Source organism: Bemisia tabaci, chromosome 3, assembly GCF_918797505.1.
Source record: "Bemisia tabaci chromosome 3, PGI_BMITA_v3".
Lineage (NCBI taxonomy): Eukaryota > Metazoa > Arthropoda > Insecta > Hemiptera > Aleyrodidae > Bemisia > Bemisia tabaci.
The window spans coordinates 24056290-24076948 of NC_092795.1; the positions used below are offsets into that span (position 1 = coordinate 24056290).

Genomic DNA, 20659 nt, shown 5'->3' on the forward strand with positions numbered 1-20659 from the left:
ACAAGCTAGGCCGCTCGCTTGACCGGCATACGGTATGGGCATAGCAAACTCTTAAGACGCATCTAAACATAGAGTATATAGAGTCGTAATGCAAGTGGGAGTGCTGGCTCCACTTTTAAGCATTTTTCAGGCCCTGAATCCCGAGATTCCTGTGTGGCGCCGGGCCCCTTTTTTGATACATAATCGATTGTTTGCGATACACGGGGACCGGGCCGGGCGGCACCCGATTCCCTCCCGAGATTCCCTCCCGTTTCCGATTCCCTCCCGCTAATGACCTTTAATAAAATGAAGCGGCAACGTCGCATTAATCATTCAACTTACCATTTCCAGAGAGATGCGCTGTTTCCCGTGAGTGTTTCAGGAAAATTAGGGTATATTCACAAAATTATGATGATTTGATGAAAAAAGTGGGCTAGGTTGATAGAAAGTTCCCAAAGTCTATTTCATATGCATGCATAAAACAAAATTTGAGAACCCTCTCTCCCTTCTATGACCCTCTTCATGGCTGCCGGATGTTCACAGAAAAACTAAAAGGTGTGTAGAGAGCCCGATGCGTCACACAAAAAATAAAATCACAGTAGTAAGTCATGTTCATGGCTGCCGGATGTTCACAGAAAAACTACATACAACATGCATATGAACACATACATATGAAACAGACTTTGGGAACTTTCTATCAACCTAGCCCACTTTCTTCATCGAATCATCATAATTTTGTGAATATACACTAATTTTCCTGAAACACTCACGGGAAACAGCGCATCTCTCTGGAAATGGTAAGTTGAATGATTAAAGCGACGTTGCCGCTTCATTTTATTAAAGGTCATTAGCGGGAGGGAATCGGAAACGGACTTGGGCAGCGGTCATTAGCGGGAGGGAATCGGATCCGGGAGGGAATCTCGGGAGGGAATCGGGTGCCGCCCACCTGGCCATATTCCACGCCGCCATTTTGGATCGAATATGTATCGAAAAAGTGACCTCGCACACCGGGCTCGGAATTCATCGAGCAGAACATAGCGCCAGCTCTCCCACTTACATTACAACTCTAGAAGATGTACTCTATGCATCTAAACCACATTGACTTGAAATTTTCTCGAGAGTCCCCCGCGTGTAAACACTTGGCTTACTTATTATACACCTCACTTAAAATTCATGGTTTCCGAGTTGAAGTGACTTCTGCCTGAACATTCACAGGAAGCAGATTTGACACGTAAGGGCTCTTGAGTTTACTTGCATTGCTGTTTTTACCTTTTGCTCAAAGATTCAATGTAAACTAAGTAGAAATGTCACCTTGATAGTTGTGACTTACGTTTAAGGACGTTACGTTTTTCTCTTAGGACTATTAAATGACATTTTTAAAGATAAAAAATCACCTTCATGGGTCATTCCATATGGAAACTTATATCATGTAAAAAATTAAATTTTCTCATAATTCAGTTCTAATTGAGCAGGAGTGTCAAAAACAGTCATGACTCACTTCTCACACTATTAGGAACTTTAAATGGCCTTTTTAAAAACAGAAGTAACTATTTCAGGTCATTTCATACAAAAACTTAAATTATGTAGAAAATTGGATTTACTTATGTATTCAGAAATTAAGAATTTAAGGAGCTATGCCTCCTTTCACACTCTTAGGAACATTAAATGACATTTTTTTAAAAAATAAATAATCACCTTTAAAGGTAATTCTGTTAAAAAAAGTAATATTTCTGTAATTTAATTTACTCATAAATTCAGTGGGAATTCAGAGGGAGAGTCTACATTGATGATGACCCACTCTAAACCTCCGCTTTTAAGACAATTAAATGGTCTCGCCTACATTCCTTTTATTTATTTCTTCACTGGTCCTACAGTCACACAAACTCGGGTCTCAAGAGTCCTGTCATACCCTGGTAAAAATTGGCGGTAGAATCTGTGTTCCAAAATACCATACAGGGTGTTCGAAAAGTCCCCTCCCCCCCTCTAACTTTTGACCTAATTGAGGTAGAGATTTGAAACTTAGAGGGTGTTCCTAGATCAAAGGGAGCTACTTTTTGACCCCCCCCCCAAAATTTTGGGGAGCCCCATTTTTGGGGGGTTACGGACCCTAACTTTTAATTTTCAAATGGGAAGACCCCCTTTGTGATACCTCGTTCGAAAGAGCATAAAAAAAGAAAATTTTTCGCGCAAACCGGAAGTCATTATCTCAAACCGTTTCAAAATGGCGGCCGGTCAAAGTTCCAAATGGCCGAAAATTGGCACCTCTGCTATTTGCACACGGATTTGCTTGAAACTCGGTATCTGGGGGTATTTTGGCACGAGAAAAACGAATTTAACGTTAGATTTTCAAAAAAAACCCTAATTTTTCAAAATGGCGACCGGTTTAGGCTCAAAAAGGCCGAAAATTTGACAAACTCGATTTTTATGCCAATGGATTCACCTGAAATTCGGTATCTAGGGGTATTTTGACCCGAGAATAACACATTCAACGTTAGATTTTTAAAAAAAACCTAATTTTTCAAAATGGCCGCCGATTAAAGTTCAAAATGGTCAACAATTGGCAACCTCGACTTTTTGCCGATAGATTCGCCTGAAACTCGGTGAAATAACGTCGAATTCGTTTGTCTCCCACCCAGATACCCTCAAACACCGAGTTTGAGGCGAATCTATCGGCAAAAAGTCGAGGTTGCCAATTGTTGACCATTTTGAACTTTAATCGGCGGCCATTTTGAAAAATTAGGTTTTTTTTAAAAATCTAACGTTGAATGCGTTATTCTCGGGTCAAAATACCCCTAGATACCGAATTTCAGGTGAATCCATTGGCATAAAAATCGAGTTTGTCAAATTTTCGGCCTTTTTGAGCCTAAACCGGTCGCCATTTTGAAAAATTAGGGTTTTTTTGAAAATCTAACGTTAAATTCGTTTTTCTCGTGCCAAAATACCCCCAGATACCGAGTTTCAAGCAAATCCATGTGCAAATAGCAGAGGTGCCAATTTTCGGCCATTTGGAACTTTTACCGGCCGCCATTTTGAAACGGTTTGAGATAATGACTTCCGGTTTGCGCGAAAAATTTTCTTTTTTTATGCTCTTTCGAACGAGGTATCACAAAGGGGGTCTTCCCATTTGAAAATTAAAAGTTAGGGTCCGTAACCCCCCAAAAATGGGGCTCCCCAAAATTTTTTGGGGGGGGGTCAAAAAGTAGCTCCCTTTGATCTAGGAACACCCTCCAAGTTTCAAATCTCTACCTCAATTAGGTCAAAAGTTAGAGGGTGGGGAGGGGACTTTTCGAACACCCTGTAGACCTACAGCCAACTGTAAGATTTCCAGTAGCTTCTATAGCCGGCAACACAATTTCTTATAGCCTTTTATAGCCGATGGCGATTAAGCAACAGCCTGACGATAAAGTGTATGCTAAACATTACTAATTACGGATGCTAGGACTTAGTGAGTTTTTAGACTACCGCTCTCTTTTTGGGCCGTAGTATCTTGATTTATTTTGCGAGGAAAGCTCCGTTCTTTTGAAGGATGCCTTCCATTCCTAAAATGTTGGAGCGCCTTCAATTTCGTACGATACTGTGCAATACCTCTGGTGTGAAATAGTTGCTTCAAGCGCCGTGGTACGCTGTGGCGCGGCGCGGCGGGCGGGCAGCCAGCGCGAAACGCGCATTGGCGCCTACAAACCTAACAGGGATACTTCACGCATTGCGCAATGCGTGAAGTATCCCTGTCAGGTTTGTAGGCGCCAGTGCGCCGCCGCTCCGCTTTGTGTTAGGTTCTAATATTTAATCTCGTGGAGTCAGCGTTGTTCAACTCATGACTTTGAAATGTTTGCACATTCTATATGGATTATTCTCATTTTAATTGATGAAAGAAAATATGTTGTAAAGGAAAATATAATGTGTGTTTTGTAAATATTATGGTGATTCCGTACAAACTTTAGGATTTACAAAGCACACGAATTTCTACACAATTTCTTATAGCCTTTTATAGCCGATGGCGAAAAAGCAACAGCCAGGCGATAAGTGTGAAGTCCGGCGGTAGGAACTATAGCCCGGCTTTTTAATTTTTTATTGCTTCGTGTAGCCCGGCCGTATGATTTGTTCCACTATCTACAGCCAGCTATATGATTTTCTATCGCTCTCTTCAGTCGGCTATAAGAACTATGGTATTTTGAAACGCAGCTCCTATCGCCAATTTTTACCGGGGTAATCATTATGCTCGGACAGGACGCATTAAAATTGGAAAAAAGAGAAGCAGGAGAGGAAGAAGAAGACAAACTAGAAGAACCCGAGGAAAAAGATTAAAAAGAAGTAGGAGGAAGAGAAAAAGAAGAAGGAGTGAAAGAGAAAAAGAAGGAGGAGGGGGAAGACGAGAGGGAGAGAGAGAAAAAGAAGGAGAGAGGGGAAAGGGAGAGGATGATAATGATGAAGGAGAAAATAAAGAGGGAAAATATGAGAATGCAGAATAAAAGAAGAAGAAAAGGGAGAAGAGAAAACGAAGAGGGAAAAAAAGAGAGAGAAGAAAAGCAAGAGAAAATTTTATTTTTCCGTCTCCTCTCCCTCCTTTTTATTTTTCCTCTTCTTATTTCTTTTTTCCGCCTTTTTCTGCATCCTATTCTCTTTTTTCTTCCTCTTTTTATTTTCCATCCCCTTTCCGTTTCCTCCCTCCTCTCACACGGGCTTGAAACCTTTCTACGCGGGACCCCGAATTATGACCTTCAGGTTCACCCACAAGACCTGAGTGAACTAAACTTGAGTCAAGTAAGCGTTTCCAACTCTTGCCACAAAATTCAACCTTTCCCTTTCTCAAGGTAGTCATACTTGTACTTGCGCGGGGGCTTGCGGAGCTCGTAGCCTGCATTCTGGAGCTGCGCGAGGGGCGCAAGGCGCAAGGCAAGGTCTTGGGCGTTGAGGGGCTTGCGGCTCCAGCCCGTGACGGGCATTGTGGGCGTGTCGTCGTCGTTACGCCTTTTTTTCTCTTTCCTCTTGACGACCCTGTTGTTATGCGGTTTCAGGTGCTCCGAGGCCGACAGGTCCCAGTCGTACGGGCGGGCGCCGTGGACGTCAGTGGAGTCCGTCATGAACGATTGCGCGTCGTCGTCACCCTCTTCGGGCTCGTCCGTGGCCTCTGCGAGGTCGTCCTTCGTCGAGTGGCTGAACGAGGGGAAGAGCGTGGCCGCCAGCCGGAAGATCCGGGCCTTCATGGTTTCTGTCAGTGTTACCCGCGGCTTCAGAGGTTTCTGACCTTGTGGTGAGGGATGAGGCCCGGGAGGCTGTTGCGGTGACGGGGAGAGCGACCTCGAGCGGTCAGGCGACGTCTCGGTCATCCCCGCTGATGAATCGCCTCTCTCGTGGGGCTGCAAGGATAAAGCTTTCGGTTAGTTGTAGTCTGACAGGGTCTGTCAGACAGACTTAGATCGTCGGATATTTGTAGGTGACAAGTGGGGACCTATTCGAAATTCGGAGTAAGAGAGAAAAACAAGAGAAAAAAGGAAGAGGTAGGCGAGGAATATGATAAAATGAGGGAATAATGAGAGGATGAAGAGGTATGGGAAAAAGAAGCAGTGGCAGAAGAAGAAGAGAGAAGGTGAAGAAAAAGAGGAACAAGAATAATTCCGTTTTTTTGGCTTTTCTTTCTCTTTATCATCATCATCATCATCATCATCATCATCATCATCATCATCATCATCATCATCATCATCATCATCATCATCATCATCATCATTATCTTCTTCTTCTTCTTCTTCTTCTTCTTCTTCTTCTTCCTCTTCTTCTTCTATTGCTTCTTTTTCCGATGCCTCTTTGTCCTCCTCTTCTTATTCCTCTTAATTTTTCTCTGCCTTCGCATTTACTTTTTTTCCTTTTTCACTCTGTTTTTTCACTCTTCTTCTCCTTACTACTACTAGTTTCTTCTTTTTACATAATCCCTCTCTTCTATTCCTACTTTCTCACCTTCATCTCCCCCCAATAATATAAATGTTAGGATTCTTAAGCCATTGTGAATATCGACGGTGAAAGTCGGCAATCACATAACTCGGTTTGCGACGTCGCAGACTTCCTGTCATACTTTATTTTTTAAATGGAAAACTACTCAACGGCAATTCTTTAAAACTGTCATGATTTTTCTTCTCAATGCGAAGAAAATTCTGCAAAAACTTCAAGAAATAATAACAATTTGTTCTCCTTTAATAAAATGACGTAGAGGCGGAGATTTTCAGACACCGCAAACGAGTTATGCGATTGCCGACTTTCACCGTCGATATGTGTATTTTAAAAACACTCATTTTGCTTAGCTCTAGTCAATTTTATGAAGCCGGCCTTAATAGGCCTCGCCTCGTATGAGCCCATGAAAAAGGCTCTTTTTCAAGGTGTGACATTTTAATTGGACCGATTCTAACGTTAACTTTGAGGGCTAATGTATTACCTATAAGTGGATTTTAGGAATATTGTGAATGTTTTCGGCGTTATGGGTAAAATTTTGACGATGGACACGTCCGATTATATATGTATTTACCTGCCTTGGTTCATTTCACCCACCTTATATCGCCTGCCAGAGAAGGGTGCCGCGCATTGGTCAATCACGGAGGATACGACTTCTCCAATACTAGAGTAGCTGTTTTTGCTTAGCTGTCAAATTGAAGGCGAACAACACTCCTCAGACGGCGTGAGTCCGCAATCACATATCTCGTTTGCGGTGTCTGAAAATCTCTGCCTATATATTACTTTTTAAAGGAAAACAAATTGGCACCATTCCTTGAGGTTTATGCAGAATTTTCTTCACACAGAGAGGAAAAATCTCATTAGTTTTTATGAATTCATGTTCAGTAGTTTTCCGTTTAAAAAATTAAGTATGACAGGAAGTCTGCGACGTCGCAAACCGAGTTATGTGATTGCCGACTTAAACCGTCGATATTCTGTGTTTGTGTGGTTGTCTTCCATTATAATGTTTCACTTCCATTTTGAGTTATCTCTATCCTGATTTTTTATTTATCTAATTATTGAAAAATGAAATTAAAATGTGACAGTGCCCTACCAGACAAGGATGTACATCAAGTAGCATAATTGACGTATTCTTAACAAAATTTCATGGAGAACACAATGTACGCATTTGGAGCTTTGTTAAACTTAGTGTCGAGAAAACGAATTTTAAACACATGCGGTAAATTTTTTTTTCTTCTCGTGTTTAATAATCTATTACTTGGTCAGATCAAACGTATTTTCAAAATGTGCTATGTCTCCATTTTTCCATTTTCTGTAGCTTTAATAATTCCCACAAAAGTGTCATATCACACCCTGTTTCAATTCATAACTGTAATCTATCCCTATAGTCTAACTGATTCGGGTCTTACCGACCTGGGTCTTAGTCATGCACATCGAAGAAAAAAGGAGGAGAGGAAAAAGAAGGAGAAGAAGAAGAATGAGGAGGAGGAGAAGGAGGAGGAGGAGAAGGAGGAGGAGGAGGAGGAGGAGGGAGTGAAAGAAAAGGAGGCACGAAGTAGGGTGAAGAAAAGACGAAAAAATGAATTCTCTTTTTCTTCTTCTGTATCCATTTTCCTTCTTCTCATGATTCACCCTCTTCTTCTACATCTTCTCCTTTTTTTTATCGATTTCAAAGATACTTTAGGAGCTCTAAAACCCAAATCTGATAGGTCAGCGTTTCAGTAGTAACTAAATTATACCAGTTTTGAATTTACCTTAAATGCTCGCGTCATTATCAGTATAATGATTCTACCTCAAATTTTTCTAAAACGTAAACGTCACTAGTTTTTCAAGTTAAGAGTTCAATAAATTTTAATAAGGGCGAAAAATTGGATGAAGGTTTTTTAGAAAGAGTTTATTGTACCTGGACCTGTCTGCTGACATTATTTTTCGACTGAAGCGCTGATGTGTCCTTCTTTGTCCTTGCTAAGGATTGTAAAGGCGTCTTACGAAGGAGCCACGCAGATCCTTTTTTAATACCACTCACCAAATTACGCACGTGTGTGGTCATGGACTTTTGGCGTTTTTTACCGGGCAGAGGGCGTTTCCTAAAAAAATTACAGAAATTTACATTTTTGTAAGTTTCAGTTCTTAGGCAATGAAAGCTATACAGATAGTTACCTAAATTACCCAATCAAACACTTGTTTATATTCATTTGACTCATCTCTATTACAAAAAAGTAAATTAATGAAGCATTGACAAGAGTATAAAAAGTCAGAAATTGTAAAAATGTACCAGGTGTGTAATATGTTGTTTTTCATGCATGTAATCTTATCAACCTTTGGGTTGAAAATGTCTGGATGATGATGGATGTCCCCATGTAAGCACTAAGCGAGCAGTTGTCTCAAAACGATTATCAACTAACCAAGTCCAATCTCGCCTCTATAAGTAATTACTTTTTCTCTCTTTTTTTGGACTTGATTTAGAGTTTTTACAGTTTACTGAGAGCAAAATCGATGACGGTTTCAGCGGATTGATGCCAATAATGAGATTTTCCGACCTTTCCTTTGGATCATAATGCTCAAATTTCTCACGTTGCAGATACTGTAGAGTTATGAGTTCATTTTAGACTTCTTTGATGTGCTCAACGTAAATTTTTAGCCAATTTCCAGAGAGAGAGAGACTTCTCTTCTCCGCTTAAAAAAAATTAGGGACTGGCCCATCTCGTGTTGTTTGGTTCTAAGACCCCTCTCCATATGAACGGTAAAATTTAGTTTATTTTGATGCCATATGAGTACCTCCTAGTATTCTTGACCACGCTGTAACCACCACTAGATCTTGAACTTGAACCTGAACCTGGACTTGAAAATGAACCTGAACTTGAACTTGATCTTGAACTTGAACCTGAACTTGAACTTGAACTTGAACTTGGACTTGGACCTGAAAACGAAACTCGAGGGCTGGAAATTTGCCGTTGGACTCTATTGTCTCTAACTTGGAGTTGCTGATTTTGTGGTTCCTCATCTTTATTCGACCCGAGATCAAGAGGCTCTGGTAAATCTTCTCCGAAGTTGGAAATGTCTGAGTTTTCTTTGTGCGTCGCGCAGATCAGCGGTCCACTATTTTCAGGATGACTGCTTTGAGACGATGGAGGATTTGTTGACAAATGATTGCCGCCCTTTTTTGGGTATGATATTGAACTTCGCTGAGCTGAAAGTCCTGCATGAAATTCAAAAGTTTTTTCGAAATTAATGAGAAGGTTGAAACAAAATCATAGCAATTAATTCGTAGCAAGTTAACGACTGTTGCAAAAAATTTTGGAATACTCGTAAATTGTAAAAGGATAACTTTTAAAAAATCGGTAAAAATGTATGTTTACAGTATTTTTTACCTCATCTTTATTCGACCTGAGATCAGTCGATCTCAGTATAGTTTACAGTATTTTTTGAGACAACTCTACTACAGGTACTACAGGTTACTTATTTAAATGAGCTATGCTATTAAAAATTTCACAAATATTACCAGCCTTCTCGATTTGAAAGAATTCAGTGGTGATCTTAGAGTGTGTTCCATAATCAGCTGCGTCATCGATGAGGGCGGCCCATTGTTCGATCGAGCCCTTGAGAGATTTAGGACACCAAATTATTCCACCCCTAAGGTGAAAACACGTCATCGAGGTTTTTTCAGCGTCCCCTGCCACTGCTAGAAATGACACACCATACAATGAGTACGTGACCACTCAACGTGAAAGGACCTTACAGCACCGAAAAATTCAAAATTTAGGAGTCGGGGCTACTATATCTGATCAATGAATCAGCACTAGCCAGGGCACCAGGATCAATAAATGGCAAAGGAGTGCTCACCCAGTTACCTCTATTTTACCTTTTATCTTTACGTTTCCATTTCTTAAGGTATACATTACCTTTAACCCACTCTATTTGTCCTGCGGGCCGACTATTGAAATTGATAGACAAGGCGATAGACAACGAAGACATAGAGAGTAAGGAGTGATCCTATTGGTTGAAACGGATGGCTCTTACAGACTAAGGGAGAAAATGATGGACTAACTGTCGGGTCTCTCGTGGGTTGCATTTAGTTAGTCCATTACCTACCTCCTTTGTCCATTGTAACCACTCGCTTCTACCAATAGGATCCCTCCATATTCCTTTTGCTTCCTTTGTCCATAGCTTTGTCTATCACTTTCAATCATCGACCCGCTGGGCAGCAGGTGTGTTCGACCTCATTGCTCATGATGTTGAGAACACTCCGGTTGATTAGATGAGCACAATATTGAAAAATTCAGTGGAAAAATTGTATTTTTCCCGAATTGTGCCTTGTATCTAGTATTTCTCGGGAAGAACATCATTATACACATTATGCGCCCGCATGTATTTTATGTGCTCGTCAAAATTCAAAGTAACCACTCAAACCGAAAGCTTCCAAAAATGTGTCGCATTTGCGCCCATTGTAAATTTTTTCGCGGAATATCTTTTTGCTACATCTAAATCAGAGCGTTGTCAAGGTCTTTTTTCTACAGGATTTGGCTCTGGCTTTTTTTTTAATCATTGCACAGGATACTCTTTTAATATTTTAATAATGCGACAGAAAATCATTCATTCATGAAGCTTTATACTAGCTCGAGCTCCTGTCACCGTGGGTTATAAACGACTTAGGGCAAAACGATTTCAAGCCAAATTGTTAAATCAATAGGAATCCTTGAAATTATCCATGCCAAAAAAATATGATAAATTATGATTATTGCCGCAATCAGACGCTGAATTTAGCAGCTGAATGTGGAAGTCAACAGTCATCGCTCAACGGCTGAAATTTAGCAAATTCGAGTTATTTTTATCCAGATGTGTATTAAATCTACTCGAATAGTTCAGACAAATTCAAAATTGGTCCGATGGTTGCTGAGAATTGTTGCTGAATTTTGCGCGTCACGCGCAAAATTCAGGCATCGGACCGATGACTTCCACATTCAAGCCACATTCAGCTCCCACATTCAGCGTGTGATTGCGGTGTCAGTTTAATAATATGAGACTTTAGAGGCTGAAAATATTCGGTCGATTATGCGCGTCGCCAACCCCGATGCAAAAGAGCAATTTGCGGTAATAAATCATTGAGTACCGCCCTGGTAAAAATTGGCGATAGGAGCTGCCTTTCAAAATACCACAGGAGTTCTTATAGTCGACTGAAGAGGGCAATAGAAAATCATATAGCTGGCTGTAGGAAGTGGAAAAAATCATACGGCCGGGCTACACGAAGCGATAAAAAATTATACAGCCGGGCTATAGTTCCTATCACCGGGCTTTGCACTTTATCGCCTGGCTGTTGCTTTTTCGCCATAGGCTATAAAAGGCTGTAAGAAATTATGTAGAAATTCTTGTGCTTTGTAAATCCTTAAGTTTGTACGAAATCACCTTAATATTTACAAAACGCGCATTATATTTTCCTTTACCACACATTTTTTTTTCATCAATTAAAATGAGAATAATCCATACAGAGTGTGCAAACATTTCAAAGTTATGAGTTGAAAAACGCTGACTCCGCGAGATTAAATATTAGAGCCTAACACAAAGCGGAGCGGCGGCGCACTGGCGCCTACAAACCTAATAGGGATACTTCACGCATTGCGCAATGCGTGAAGTATACCTGTTAGGTTTGTAGGCGCCAATGCGCGTTCAGCGCTGGCTGCCCGCCGCGCCGCAGCGAACCGCGGCGCTTGGAGCAACTATTTCACACCAGAGGTATTGCACAGTATCTTACGAAATTGAAGGCGCTCCAACATATTAGGAATGGCAGGCATCCTTCAAAAGTACGGAGCTGTCCTCGCAAATTAACTCAAGTACTACGGCCCAAAAAGAGAGCGGTAGTCCAAAAACTCACTAAGTCCTAGCATCCGTAATTAGTAACGTTTAGCATACACTTTATCGCCAGGCTGTTGCTTAGTTGCCATCGGCTATAAAATGCTAAAAGAAATTGTGTTGCCGGCTATAAAAGCTATTGGAAACCTTACAGCCGACTGTAGGTCTATGGTATTTTGGAACACAGATTCTACTGCCAATTTTCACCAGGGTGATCATGGATTCTCTGACAATATTTGCCGAAGGGAGATTGTGCTGTTCAAAAAAATCACCATTTTGAACTAAAATGTTCTTTTTAAGCGAAAAAAGTCATTTAAGAGAAGTGTCGCCACATTTGGCAACAAGTTCTCGCAGTTGCAATGAAGTGCGCTGTGTTTATCTCGTTAGATGGAGCCAGGAGTTTCAAAACTGTCATCGAATTGTTCGCTGAAGTCTTCTCGACCAAACTACAGTAAATACTTTAATTGTGATGGAAACCAGTGATTTTTGGGTTGTAGCACTAATTCCTCACTTCAAAAAAGCCACGATCCAGTGTTATGAAACTAAATGGAAGTCCCCAAAGTTTAGAAAACTTTAAGGCAGCATATTTCACCTTATTTCTCAAGAATCGCCAAGTTCCATCTTTTGTTTCATTTTTTATTTCACATTTTCAAGTGACGGCTACGTAACCGACACAATTTGGCCGTGGTGCCATGTTTGGGTAAACCTCCACCTCCAGCAGTCCTGCGGGAAGAGCTTACAACTGATTCAATGGCTTGTTTGTCAATCACTATAACTTTTCACTGAATCGAAATAATCCGTGCCAAAGCAGGAAAAAGAAAGTTTAATAACTTTAAAACGCGAAGTAATGACATTTGGTTAAAATGGGTGCACTTATAGTTTTAAGGCGTTGCACATTTCAGCTGGTCCTGTTATCATGAAATCACCCAGATATATAACTATGTTTTACCAGAAGGTGAAGCACACATCTGAACGAAACAAAATACCTACATATTCCTGAAAAATCATAACTATCAAAATAGTACTAAACGCCTTACGCGTGAACTTACTGACTGGTAAAACGAGGTGAACAATGAGCGAAAATAGTGAGATCCGTAAAATACTGAGACCATGAGGATTGCTTTGACTCATAACTTGCACGGTGTTTCTAACCACGAAATAGTGCGACTTGTGAACCGAGTACGTAGACTCAGTGAGCTTCCGAAACCGCTGAGCTGAAATTGTCAACGCATGACGTAAGAAAAAAAAATGTACTCCATTATAATAGAAAACATTGCGGCTCTTTTTCCCCCTAGGCCTGCAAAGCCCGTTGTTTCATTTTAACGAGAATTCTGAAAAAAAAAGTCAGACCAAAATGGTCTTCACGCACAGGAGTTTAATTGTTCGTGAACTCCGTCATTGTAGGGAGACGGTGCGAAGAAGAAGGAAAAATACCTTCATACCATAGAGAAAAAAAGGAGGTGTTTGCATTTCGGGCATCTTGGAATTTTTTTGATGACGTAGGTCGGTACAGCGACGTTTATCATCGATTTTCTTGGAAATGGTGTAATTTATGGAAAAAAGTCATTCTATAAAAAGTGCTTGAAAATATATCATGAGTTGATTTAAGTAAAAAAATCGGACATTATGGTCCGTTTTTCATATTTCGAATTCCGGATTTCGCTGGACAGGTTGTACCGACCTACGTCACAGAGTAAACAAACCTCAAGATGCAAACACCTCCTTTTTTCTCTCTATGCCTTCATACCATACTGCCGTGCTAAGGAAGAACGCCTTATTAACATTCAAGAGTTGCCAAATTTCTTTCGATAAAATGTTTACTATCGAGGAAATACATGAATATTTTTCCTTGAGATTTTCAGGAACCTTAGTTGAAATTGCAAGCAAAATTATCTGAAAAATTAGAAGAAAAATATTCACCAGTGTAGCAGGAAATTCGCGATTTATCAAAGGAAATTTGGCAACGTATGAAGGTTCATACGGTGTTTTTCCGAGGCACGACATAGTAGAGTGATGGGTGTAAACGAAATTGGATCTGTGAATCACCTTTAGGCAGACACGATGCACAGTAGAACGAACCATTAGAAGAGGTCGTGAATGAGTTTTCGGTTAAAACTGGAAATTTTGACGCTTCCTCCGCCACACTTTAAATTTTAAGAGGTGATTTTTGGAGGAAATTTTACAAAAAAACCAATGAAAGCACTTTTAAACCTCCACGTTTCTCAACAACAAAGATGTAATCTTTTAAAATCTTTGTATCGTGTCCGTTGTATGACTTCTCTCATTGGCTCACTCCACTGAGTGGCGCTGTGCATAAGAGGGGTAGGGATGAAGGATCCGAGGGGGGAGCCTTCTCACCAACGGGAGTTTCCATATTTGGACGTTCAAACGGAACTATGTGAATTAAGACATGAGCCCTGAGACCCATAAGAATATGTGCATAACAGGGCCAACGTCAAAATGCACATAGACCCGTTTGATAGAAATACGTCCATTTCAAAATTATGTACCAACTACTAAGCGAAGAATCTAGAACCAAAGGTGCTGTTAGTGTTGCTTTTAGCAATTACGAATATAGAGGAAATTTTCCTTCAAAATGATGGATCGCTTAACTTAGTGGGAAATTTCACTGGATAGTTTAAATTGCTTCATCAAAATCCCATTTAGAATCCGTCAAATCGATTTTTGGGTGCTTTCCTTAGTTTTTCCAAGGATATGTTCAGCAGCAACGGTCGATGGCGAGGAGATTTTTGCATTTTCGCATTTCAAGTAGTAAAAATAAGAAAAGAGAAAGAAGAGGCTAGAGAAGAAGGAGATAAGAGAAAGGATAAACAGATAAGGAAGAGGAGAAAAACAAGGATAAAAGAGGAAGGGAAAGAAGAAAAAAGAAATGGGAGAGTAGAGGAAGATAAGAGAAAGAGGAGCATGACAAGTGAAAGAACAGGAGAGAAAATAAAGTAGCTTTTTCGGAGAGGAAAATATTACATTAACGGCAAATCAGTTCGCCTTCAATTTATAGTGTAGTCAAGACGAGCTCCCCCGTGGTCAAATAGTGGTATCGTTGTGGAACGGCACGCTCAGTTAGGACGCACACTGGTAAGAGCTTTTTATCAACAACGAGATCGACAAGAATCAATAAACGCGAACCGATCTACATAGATAGAGATAGAGATAGATCGAGAAATAAAAAAAAAAAAAAAACAGTTTCGTTTCCATTTTCAGATCGAATTATGTCGATCGAAACAATCCCGGCCCATTGTCCTTCTGTATTCCAGTGAAGCATTGAAATAACGAAGTGAGCGTCAATATCAAAATTATAACTTATGGCGAAGCATCTACTGCCGTGCTAAGGAAAAACTCCGTATGAACATTCGAGAATTGCCACATTTCCATTGATAAAACCTGTATTTTTGACAAAATTTATGCGTATTTTTCCTTGAAATTTTCAGATATTTTAGATTAAATTCTGCACATAATTGTCTGAAAATTTGAAAAAAATAATATTCAGAATTTCCCAAGTAATTTCGGTTTTAATCGGAGGAAATTTGGCAACGTCTGAAGGCTCATACGGCGTTCTTCCTTAGCCCGGTATAGTCTAGAACTGTGACTCTAGCGTGATTCGCAAGCTTATCGCTAATTTGCAAAATCTACCGTGAAATCCCGCTGACCATTTCTCTGATACCTATGGATTAGAGCTCCCCTCTTGTTCGCTCTTGCCCCCGTGCAGAACTGCATGAGGTTGTTTCAAAGGGTCCAGAGGATTTGAATCTTGGAATCAAGGATCTTGGAATTGAATTTCCAGAAATCTGACGCATGATGATGAAATTATTTTGGTTTTACTTGGTATTCTGATAAAATCTAAGTATAGGAGCCGTAAAATGATTGTGAACACGTGCTGTTTCGTATGGTGTGACGTGAAACATATATCCATTATTTGACGCAGCAGAATTTTCCACGCTAATGTGCGCATGCGACTCTGACAGAGTACTTAGGTGTAATGTAGCTAAAATCAATTTTTTTACCGTTCGTTTGTTAGTCTATTTTTTTTATACCTGTGAATGCTACCTAGTAGGCATTTTATCGGGAGCACGAAGAAAATTCAGTGAAATTTTCAAACAGATTCAACTAACAATTTCTCTGTGAAAAAATAAAATGGCGGCGGAAATTTTGAAACGTTGCATGGCGCTTGTGATAATTTAGCCGGAAAATGACGAGTTTTATGCCAAAGCTCTACGGCTGAGGCCGAATTTTGTTGGCCCTTCCATATATATGAAGTTGCTCCTACAATGCACTCTATAGCCTAGGATGCTGCCATTGTGTTTAATTATATTTAGGATGAGTCTCGACTGCACTTTAGTCCAGCTTAGCGCTTCTGATGAGCCAGTGGTGCGGTTTGGACTTATCCATAGATGTTGCACCTCCATATGAAAGAGCCGACAAAATCGGCCCCTGAGGTGTTTTTGAAACCTGAAGTAAAATCTTTAGAAATAATTTTGACACTAACTGTGAAATTTTAAATGCGTCATTGTGGGCACGATCATATGAAGAAATAAAGAGCAAACATCTTAACCCCTAGGCAGCCCACAAATTTAAGACGGTTTAAGATACTCCCTAAAGATTCCGTCGTTCGTAAATGCCTCCTCTTTTGTAATTGACGGATCTGCATGAACAATGAAATTCGATTTTGAGCATTCGTCACTGAGAATCGTTCACTCATCTTTAATGCTTTATATACTAAAGTCACTCACTCACCTATAATGGACGCAGAGATGAGCCTAATCAACTGGATCAGGAGAACTTGCATGGTGAGAAAACGGAGTATCCCATCCTTAAAACAATTTCCACACATGAATAACCTCACCTCACCCCACTGGAGAGAGAAATACATCCCACACGATGGTTCAGATTATAACGTCACACATTCGAGCAGTCGGAGAGCACCCCTGAAAAAAACGTAATGCGGCGAAAATGTCGGGATTTTTTTCCATAAAAATTATTTGTAAATCTACACGAGGTGACTGAGCTGAAAACATCGTCTTTCGCGAAAAATCGTTCAAGCCCCGCGCCAAAAAAAAACTTTATACTAGACATTTGTCACGCCATCACAAAAACTTCCTCGGAGACCTCTCGTGCTGCGCGTGATTTTGAAAATCTAAAGTTTAAGTGCTCATTATTTGAAAGTAATGAGAGATGAGAGAGAGAGTTGACCCGACAGTTTCTCGTGACATGCGTTGTCTGCGTCGTAAAACTCTCACGGATCGCGACATCACCCAAGAAACTAGAAAAAAATCGAGTCTGTACGCACTGCTTCGCTTACACTACCGTGCTGGGGAAAAACACAGCATGAAAATCGGGGGTTGTCAAATATTGTTCGATAAAATGCTAATTTTTGAGTAGATATTTTTTCTGGGAATTTTTAGATGCCTCAGACTGAGTTGCGAATAAAATTCTTCGAAGAACTGAAAGAGAAATATTCACAAGTTTCCCAGAAAATTAGCAATTATTCCAAGAAAACGTGGAAATGTCCGAAGGTTCATACGGCGTTCTCCCTCAGTACGGTAGCGTTCTTTTTAGCTATTTTTACGTCATGCGTGCAAATCGACCTTCAGTAACGTTTAATTTAAAAACCCCTCTCATATAGCTTGAAGCACGAGCAAGAGACTGGGTGCGAATTAGTGGTGAAATAATTAATTTTTTGTCATTTTATCGCGATGTCGATAAGTGCCTGAGCCGGCTTGAAATTTTTGGAATTTGCTTTCCCCGTAAAAAAGTGTGGACGGAGCACTATTTTACCACCTTGTTACGCACATCTTGAGTGATGAGTGCTATTTCTGAGTTTCTGTCACTGCATGAGTCAGCGACATTGTATCAAAAGTGAGCTGAAATGTACGTAAGTCTGGCCCAGGCTTATTTCATCGAGATTCTGCGAGTAGTATTAGTTAGTTTTCGGGCTACTGCCAACTATGGACGATGCGGACAAAAATCTGTAAAAGACACTTAACTTTAAATAATGAATATAGTAACACCGACACAGGAAACTCCCTTCGGCACTATCAAAGTAAAACACTCGAGAAATAAGGAAATGTTATTTTTCAGGATTTTTTGCGTGTTTTTCATGAACAACTTCATTTGAAGTTCGCAACCTCGAATTATCCCTATGTTAACAATGTAAAAGCAACGTAAACACCCAAACTTTAACTTCAAATATCTCTGATAGTCGCAAAAAGTCGCAAGATCCTCGGTAGAATTGAAGTTGGATATCTGAGGATTAAGAAAATGTCAACCACCTAGAGAATTTTGAGTTTCAAGCGAGAAATCTTCATTTGAAGTTGACGTCTTTTTCCCGTGTGTTTCTTATGGACCAATGATTCTCGACCCATTTCCCGCCCACTTTCTACTCAAACTTCTACCCAAATTTGAAGTAGTTTTGAGCGAAAAATGTGGAAATGAACCATAATTGTATGTCAGAAATATCTTAAAGATGACAAACTCCAAAAAAACATATTCAGATGTCGAGTTGTGAATTTTTGATTTTTGTCTACAGAGGGCCGCACTAGGCGACGCGACGGTGCGCCTACATTTGGTTTTCATGCTGGCAGCAATGATTTCCACATTCAAAATACTTAACCCACCTCCTGAGGTGGGTCGAAAAGTGGATGAATGCAAATGCTGGCGAAAATTTACCAAGAATTTAGTTCTTGACTTCAGCAAGTCTTTTTCCCCTTTGATTTGCAACCCTGCCGATCTGGTTGAAATAGTCTACTGAATCTACTCGTATGGGAATTCCAACTTCATCTTCAACGTTTTGTATTAGGTAACATGATGAATATGTTTAAGGCGACTTTCACAAGCTATATCCAATAAATTTTCTGATCTTGGCACGGAAAACTTTTTAAAAGCTCTTTGAATCCTCAAAATCCACTATCTGATTTTTATAAACGAACGTAAAATTTTATCAAGTTTTCGGCTAGGGTGAACCTTTCAGGGCGAACATATAGCAGGAGTAAGCAAACATTGAAACATCGAACGCATTTTGCTTGGATTGGTTTCACTTCAAAACTTTGGCAAAAACCAGATCAACTACCTCTGGAAGCTCATTTCGGATGTTTATTTCTAAAAAATCTCTTTCTTATAACCTAAACTAAAGCTCTAAGCTCGTAAACTTATTCGAATACTTTCGTATTCGAGTAACTATAACCGGACTACATTTTGCAATTTGGAACTATAAATTCTAGCCCGGTTTAAAAACAACGTATGTGCCATTAGTTTCCCTATGCACATAAGTGTTTTTCCAGAAGAGCCAGAATTTGTAGTTCCAAATTGCAAAGTGCAGTCCAACTTATTCTCCAAAAGAATTGTGCGGAGAGAAATAAAAATGCGCACCAACGTCAATAACTCTGAAACCCCCTCTTGCATACGGAAATGAACCGAACGAAAGTGTGAAAAAAGAGGGCTTCCTAAAAACACACTTTATCTGTGTCGACTGACGTGATGGTTTAAAAGCCTTAAAAAACAATACTTACAATCTAGAGAGTATGACGTCTCCCCATAATTTGCGACCAATTGTACCGAAGAACTGAAGTAATCATGATCTTCATATTTAATTCAAAACTCTATTTTTCCATTGACATTACACCAACTCCGCTCCTTGTAAGCGCGATATTCAGAAATTTTGAATGCAGATGGGTGATTTCACGATAAGAGATAGTCGTGTCGCCGTGAGTCATACGACAAAGGGCAAAACGATTGAAAACCAAGTCGATAAATCAGTATACTTGATGTTCCTGAACTTATCCATGCTAAAAAATATGATAAATTAATATTATATATAATAATATGATACTTTATAGGCCGAAAATGTCCGGTCGGTTACGCGTCGCCAACCCCAATTTTGAAGCAAAAGATCAATTTGCGGTAATAAAGCAGTACTGATCATGGATTCTTTGGCAATAATTGCTGAAAGGAGACTCTAATGTTCAAGAACATTGCCATGTTGAACTGAAATGTTTATTTTTAAGCGAGATAAGTCATTATAGAGAGAATGTCGCCACATTTGGCAACGTATTTTTACAGTTGTATTAAGTGCAGTGTTTATCGCGTGGCACCACAATCACACGCTGAATGTGGGAGCTGAATGTCGCTTGAATGTAGAAGTCATCGGCCCGATGCCTGAATTTAATTCAGCAACGATTCTCAGCAACCATCGGACCAATTTTGAATTTGTCTGAACAATTCGAGTAGATTTAATACACATCTGGATGAAAATAACTCGAATTTGCTCAATTTCAGCCGTTGGGCGATGACTGTTGACTTCCACATTCAGCTGCTAAATTCAGCGTCTGATTGCGGCACCAGATGCAACCAGGAGTTTATAAACTAGAGTGACAAGTTTATTACAAAAATCACCCGCAATCAGTTCAACTTTTAAAATGAACTGATGGTCTGAGTTACACAACATTCACGGCATTTCATTTCCACAGTTAAGACTATGGGATTCTTACAACGGATGATCGATGCCTTTTACAGCTGTTTCATCAGCGATGGATGCAACAATAAGCTTTAACGACTCCACTTTTAACTTCCATTTGACAGTTTGACAACGACATTATAACAGAGTTTGCACAAGATACAGTGAAAAAAAGGACCCGCCTACGTTGAAAGATTCCACTTAAACAGCAGAATTTGTCAGGCTTGCAAAACGCGAGGTGTGTGGCGGGGCAGTAAGTGTGCAAAAGTGCATTTCATTTTCCAAAAAAATAGTAGTATTCCACGAGAGACCTAAATACTTACTTCTGAAAAAAATCCAATCGTGTTCCATTCGATTTTTCTTGGAACTCAACCATTAATTTTCCTGCACTCCTCGGTAACTTCTCAGTACTGCGAATAGAGGTGG

The 20659-nt window shown here is 40.0% G+C and overlaps 1 protein-coding gene across 1 annotated transcript; it reads right to left on the reverse strand.

Annotated features, from left to right (window-relative positions):
* Positions 1-4702: 4702 nt before the first annotated feature.
* Positions 4703-9595, reverse strand: LOC109031039 (uncharacterized). The gene is made up of 4 exons (XM_072297589.1): positions 9422-9595; positions 8698-9118; positions 7823-8006; positions 4703-5336 (listed from the first exon to the last, which is right to left on the reverse strand). Exons 1-4 carry the CDS (start codon positions 9570-9572, stop codon positions 4770-4772), a joined length of 1323 nt encoding a protein of 440 aa, XP_072153690.1. The 5' UTR covers positions 9573-9595; the 3' UTR covers positions 4703-4769.
* Between the last annotated feature and the right edge of the window lie 11064 nt (positions 9596-20659).